At 53.4% G+C, this 6,227-nt stretch overlaps 1 protein-coding gene across 1 annotated transcript in view; it reads right to left on the minus strand.

Moving 5' to 3' along the window:
* The window catches only part of LOC138164904 (dolichyl pyrophosphate Man9GlcNAc2 alpha-1,3-glucosyltransferase-like), a 49,448-nt gene extending 46,735 nt beyond the window's left edge, over positions 1 to 2,713 (minus strand). Inside the window, exons 1-2 of the mRNA XM_069092854.1 lie at positions 2,611 to 2,713; positions 1,799 to 1,964 (exon numbers count right to left, since the gene is read on the minus strand). Of these exons, the coding sequence (XP_068948955.1) occupies positions 1,799 to 1,880 (82 nt within the window). The 5' untranslated portion in view covers positions 1,881 to 1,964; positions 2,611 to 2,713. The remainder of the gene's footprint in view (positions 1 to 1,798; positions 1,965 to 2,610) is intronic.
* Positions 2,714 to 6,227: the final 3,514 nt, after the last annotated feature.

The raw sequence follows: 6,227 nt of genomic DNA on the forward strand, positions 1-6,227 counted from the left end.
CACATGAAATAAGAGCAAGGACCAAGAGGAGCAGACGCCCCCACTTCCCAGAGATTCTGAAGTTAAAAAGGCGCCAGATGATGATGGTGAAGGCCACTATGGAGCACCAGACCACTGCCTCATTGCTCTGGGTTCTCAGTGATTCCGTCTGGGAAGCAAGAATCAGAATGTGCCGCAGGGCCCCATACAGTGAGATGCCACTACGCGGACCGATTAAAATGCGCAGCTCGCTGTGATAGTTCTCCAAGAGCAAAGATGAACAGCAGCCGTTTCCTTATGGGGCAGGGATGGGCAAAAGATCAGAGAAAGCCCTGCATCCCGAGGTAACTAAGGAACCGCCACGAGAACATGAATGATCAGAGAGAAAGGATCCGTCCTATGAAAGCAACACATGCAGAACACGGGGAAAGCTCCGCAGTGCGCCTCCCTCACAGCCAGCCAGCTCCCTCCTCCTCATTCTGTGGGCCACAGTGAAATCTAGCAAAAGACACATTCAACACAGCCTATGAATGTGGCTGTTGTGCAGCACTTTCAGTCACGTCCGATGCTTTGTGACCCTGCTTAGGGTTTTCTCAGCACAGACACCTGTGCAGTTTGCCACGTCTTTCTCCAGCTCATTTTACAGATGTGGAAACTGAGGCAAACAGGACTAAGTGACTTGCCCAGGAACACACAGCTAGGAAGTATCTGAGGCTGGATTTGAACTCAGCTCCTCCAGACTCCAGGCAGTACCACCTCACTGCCCTCTAGCTGGTGAACTGCCATGAGTGTCTCTGGCATTCCAATGAACAACACTTTGTGTGAAGCCATCAGCTCAGCAAACTTCCACGTGATAAATCTCTGCCTTTAGGGTCAGCAAACCATTCAATGGCAGTTCAGAGGCTGCCATGTGCAACGTCCTCTGCTTTGTTCATCTTTCTTCCTTTCTCATAACAGATCAAGTGGCCGTTAGGTTCCAGGCACTAAGCTCATTTTAAGTTCTGGACTACATGAATACCTGCATTTGGTAAAAGAAGTTTAAGTGGAAACCATATACAAAGGATGAGACACCAGAGAGGGGCAGACGGATGGGGAAGGAAAAGAAGAAAGATGTCTTTAGCTGAGTGGGACGTTCAGAGCCTAAGCAGGGAAGTCATAGGGTCTCTTGCTCAGCTCCAGAGTGGGCTTTCATGGTGAGGGCAGCCAGGCTGGCCACAGGCTCCCACTCAGGCCCAATGAGGCCTGGCTGCAGAGCCCAAGGCTGGGGGACACAAGTGTTCCAAAGAAGGGGCACCGCTCAGTCTGTGCCTTGAGAGGGGCGAGAAGCAGGGAGCAGGGTGTGCACCCAGGGGGGATGCAGGTTGCCTTGAGAGGTGGCAGTCTCTCCATCACTGCAGACAGCAAAGGCACACACAGGTAGCAGAGACTACCTTGAAGGGACAGGCTTGACCAGGGAGCCTCTGGGCGCCCCCTGCCTCCAGTTCTAAGGTCCGGCTACACCTGAGGTCCATGCTGCCAATAACCGATTCTACCCTCTGCCCTCCATGGGCTGCTTGGCTCCTGCTATTTCACAAGCTGGATGGGAGCACGGGAGCCTCTCCTCCACCCTCCCATTTTACAGACGAGGCAACAGAGTCCCGAGCAGTGAAGTGTCCTCGTCCCCCAGCTCCCCGGGCATCCCTCTGCAGGCACTCAATTGAGCAGAATCAAGCAAGGCTCCAGCAACACTGTATCCACAGCAAAGGCAAAGTTACTTTGTTGCTTTCTCGCCGGCTTCTCTGAACCGCACAGAGCACTGCTAAGCGTCACCGTCACTTACCTGAGTACGGGTTCAGAGAGACGGCCCAGCGCACGGCCAGCCCAAGGAGGGCCGCGATGGCCACCGAGGGCCACTCTCTCATGGCAGTCACTTCTGGGCCGGTCCGGGAGGAGGCTCCCGAGGCGGACGCGGCCAGCGCGGCCCTGCGATCAGTGCGAGGAGAAGGCTGAGGGGGAGAAAAGGGAGTGATTTGAGCAAGGGGGGGAGGCAGCGAAGCCGCGGCTGTCCAGGTGACCTTGGCCAAGTCACCTAACTGAGGCTCGGGAGACCTCTTTCTGCTCTGAACCCAGCCGCCTGAACGTGACTGAGAAGCACAAGGCCCTTTGTACATCGCCCACCACACCCCCCCCAACGCTCGAGGACTGCCCCCAGCGGCGCAGCTCCCTGCTGCCACTCACAAGGATGGAGGGGGGAAGACCGGGGTTCAAATCCTGCTCCTGACCCTTCCTGGGCGGCCTCTAGCCACAGTAGGCTCTGAATAAGTGTTTAAGGAGTGGAAGGCGTGACCGGGTCACGCGTGAACAAGACACTTAATCTGGAAGGTGGCACGGGGGGGGGGGGGGGGGAGGGAAGGGGGGCTGCTGGGGATAGAAGGTCCGGAGGGCGCTCGCGGCAGAGGCGTGGAGGTGGGAAGAAACACACCGCGCATGCGCTCTGGGCGGCACCGCCCTCTGCCGCCCCTGCCAGGCTGGAGGCCACGGCATCCTCTCCGCCCCTGGACACACGAAGGGGCCGGCTGCCCCCGCTCTTCTCCCCCTTCTTAGACGCTACGGGGCGAGGCGGCCTCCCTCCTGCCCAGTTCGCACTCTTACCCTGTTCACAATCCCCGCCGGCCATGGGGCTTTTCGCCCGCCACCGCCTTCCGCAAATGCGCTTGCGCGCGGGCCCGGCCGAGAACTCGGCCCCGCCTCCAGCGCGCACGCGCAGGAACGAGCACGCCGGACGTCAGTTCGGAGCGGGAGGGGGGCGAGGAGAGAAAACGAGCGCGGGGCGCGGCCTGCATCGGGGGCGGGACCTAAACGTGAGGGGCGGAGTCTAGAGGAGGCCAAGGGGTGAGCCCAGGGGCAGGTGGAAATCCCCCGGCTCGGTTTTCCTGGGAGTCCCGCCAGGGCCTGAGGAGCGGCTTAGCATTCCTGCGGCGATTCGGGAATTCCCCTGGCCCAGAGGGCAGCCGATGCCGGACCGCCGGCCTGGAACCCGCCCCTGGGCGCGGCATTCAATGCCCAGAGAGTGGCCTCTGTGCATGTTCCCTCCCAGGGCGAAACAGTCCGCCTCTGGAGGGCAGGTGCTGCTGCAGCGGACACCAGGTAGGACACCAAGCGTCCCCGGCCTTAAGGCGCGCAGCCAAGTTACTTTGTATCTACAAGCATCTTATAGACACTGTATCATACACAGACTTAGAACGGCGTCTCCTTTTAACGCAAAACACTCTAGGGGCTCGAGGCTATCACTATGCCAGTTTTACAGATGGGGAAACTGAGGCAGGCAAGGGTTCAGAGACTTGCTCAGAATCACACAGCTAAGAAGAATCTGCAAGCCGCATTTGCCCTGAGTCTTTTTGACTCCAGGCCCAAAGGTCTGTGCACTGACCAATTAGAGAGAGAGATAGGGGGGACGGGGAGAGAGTGGAGGGGGAGAGGGAGGGAGAAGGCTAGATAACGGAGATAACAGAGATGGAGATTGATAGACGATGGGTGGATGGATGATAGTTGTTCCTGCGGTGCTTATATTCTAGTCTATTTACACATGCAGATGCATGCATGTGCATATATGCTATATGTGTATGTATCTGCACATGCATAGATACCATATCCATGATGGATGGTAGCTGTAGGCAATGCTGTAGGTGAGTGGCTATGAAAGGGAGATGCTGTCTTCCCCCCCTTCCCCCCAATGCCAGGGAGCTCCTTGAGAGCAGGGGCGTTTCCCTCTTGCCTTCCATCCCTCTCTGGAGCGCAGTGCCTGGCACAGAGGAGCTTCATTCCACTCAGAGAGAGACCCCTGTTCTTTGTTCAAAGTTCCTTTCCGTAAATAAAGCCTTCGGGATCTTCCCAAGCGGCCTCCCTCCCATAAAGTGCCTCCAATGTCTTCTCCCTTATCTCACCATTAGACCGGGAGCCCCTGAGAACACAAAAGGTTCAGTTCTGTTCACCCAGCACTTAGCAGGGTGCTTTGAACTTAACAAGTGCTTAATAATCTTATTCATTCATACATTTAAGATGGACACAAAATTAATGAAGCTTCATGGGGGGAGGGGTGATAGCACTTGAGCTGAATTTCTAGCATGATCTCCAAGGTCCCTGAGACTGTGGCCAAGAGAAATCTCCCAGCTTTTCCTTGACCCACCCCCTTGACACCACAGTCCTAGCTGGGAGACTCCATTTCTCCTTCCAGGTCAGCCTCCTGTGGCAGACTGAAAAGAACACTGAATCAGGAGTCCAGAGACCTAGGTTCAGATCCTGCCTCTGCCACTCACTGTCTCTGTGGCCTTCAGAAAAGCCACCCTCACCTTCTGCCTGTAAAATGATGGGATCAGACAAGGTGATTTCTAAGTGCTTCCCAGCTCTAAAACTCTGACCCTTGTCTTTCATGGTCAATGCTAACAAATACTGTCAGAACTTACTATAATAAAGAGCCAGTAGCCATAGATTTGAAGTCAGAGGTCTTGGGTTTGAATCATAGCAACCTTGGGAAAGTCAGTCAGTCAGTCAATCAACATTGATCAAAGCCCAGTGCTAAGCCTTAGAGATACAAAGAGACATAAACACAGTCCCTGCTGTCAAGGAGTTTATAGTCTGGTGGGAGCAAATTATTTCCTTTCTGGGCCTCAGTTCCTCTTCCATGACATGAGAAGCTTGGAATAGATGATCTCTAAGGGCCTTTCTTGGAACAGCTAAGTGGCTCAGTGGAGTCAAGAGGACCTGAATTCAAATCTGGCCTCAGATATTTCCTACCAGTGTGAACCTAGGCAAGTCACTTAACCCAGTTTGCCTCAGTTTCCTCATCTGTAAAATGAGTTGGAGAAGGATAGGGCAAATCATTCCAATATCTTTGCCAAGAAAAGCTCCAGTGGGGTCACGAAGGGTCTGACACAAGTGAACAAGATCCTTTTTAGCCCTAAAGCTATGCTCCTATAAGCTAGCCCCTCTAACTGTGGACAAAATCAGTTTTTCTGAATTTCAGTTTCCTCATCTATAAAATGAAAAGGTCAAATTTCAATGTAACATTCTATGATTCTGCTGTTTGCAAACCACTATGCTGGTTCATAGGAATACAGGGCATATGTAGGTGATAAGCTCGTTGTAGGTGCCAAGTGAGCTGTGGCATAGATTACATTTTCTATAGGGGCTGAGGAACAGGAAAAACCTTCAAGAAGTAGGAGCCTTCTTTGGGGGAGGGAGAGGTCCTGGGGGCATGATGGAGAAGTCAGGAGGAGCACCGCTTTGTGGGAAGTTAAGAGATGGCTGGCCTGGGTAGCCTCCTTAAAGGGAGGTTTTGGGAGGAGCCCTCCACCCTCCAGGCAGAGGGAGGGGCTCTAGGGGGGGAAAGGGTCATTTTGAGGGGTGAGGTGGTGAATTTCAAGGCCAGGCTGCATAGAATGGAAAGTTCAGTAAGTAGAACCTAGAGCAGGGGTGGGGAACCTGGGATCTAGGGTCTAGAGGGCCCCATATGGTCTCAAGGCCCACGTTCCCTACCCGTGACCTAGTGGGTAGGTTCTAGGTATGTTCTAGGTTCACCACTCTCACCTGAGCAAATACCCTAGAACAATTCCCTTTCCTCTCTAGGATTGTTTTTGTTCTTGTGGGGTCATTCAGTTGTGTCCAGCTCTTCTTTGTGACCCCATTTGGGGGGGAGGGGTCACAAAGTTTGCCATTTCCTTTTCCAGTTTATTTTACAGATAAGGAAAATGGGGCAGGGTGAAGTGACTTGCCCAGGGCCACACAGCTAGGAAGTATCTGAGGCTGGATTTGAACTCAGGTCTTCCTGAATCCAGATCTGGGGCTCTACCCACTGTATCACCTAGGTGTTCAAATATTCATAGATGGGATGTGGTTTTATAAAAACACTAAATAGTAAAGTACAAGCTTTATATATGGAAGAGCATTTAACCAAGTTGGCAATGGTGTGGGTTTCATATGGAGAAGTGGTGGAAGATAAAAGGCTACTTTGGGCCAGACTGGAGAAGGCCAGGCTAAGGGTGTTAGACATCACTCAGGAGCAGTAGGGAGCCATGGTTGGCTTTTCATCCTAATCTAGGTTTGGGCTGATCAAGGCCTTGGTACTGGTGATGAGAGCCAGGAGAGAAGGACCAAGGGGATGGACATTGCCAAGGGAAAGTCAACAGGCCTTGGGAAGAATGACAAAACTAGGGAACATTTTACAAAACAAGGGGGTGTGAACATGCTAAATGAGCCTGGGAAATGTCTCC

This window comes from Petaurus breviceps, unplaced genomic scaffold (genome assembly GCF_028583685.1).
Source record: "Petaurus breviceps papuanus isolate PSGF00001 unplaced genomic scaffold, PetGlider_PUasm1.0 207, whole genome shotgun sequence".
NCBI lineage: Eukaryota > Metazoa > Chordata > Mammalia > Diprotodontia > Petauridae > Petaurus > Petaurus breviceps.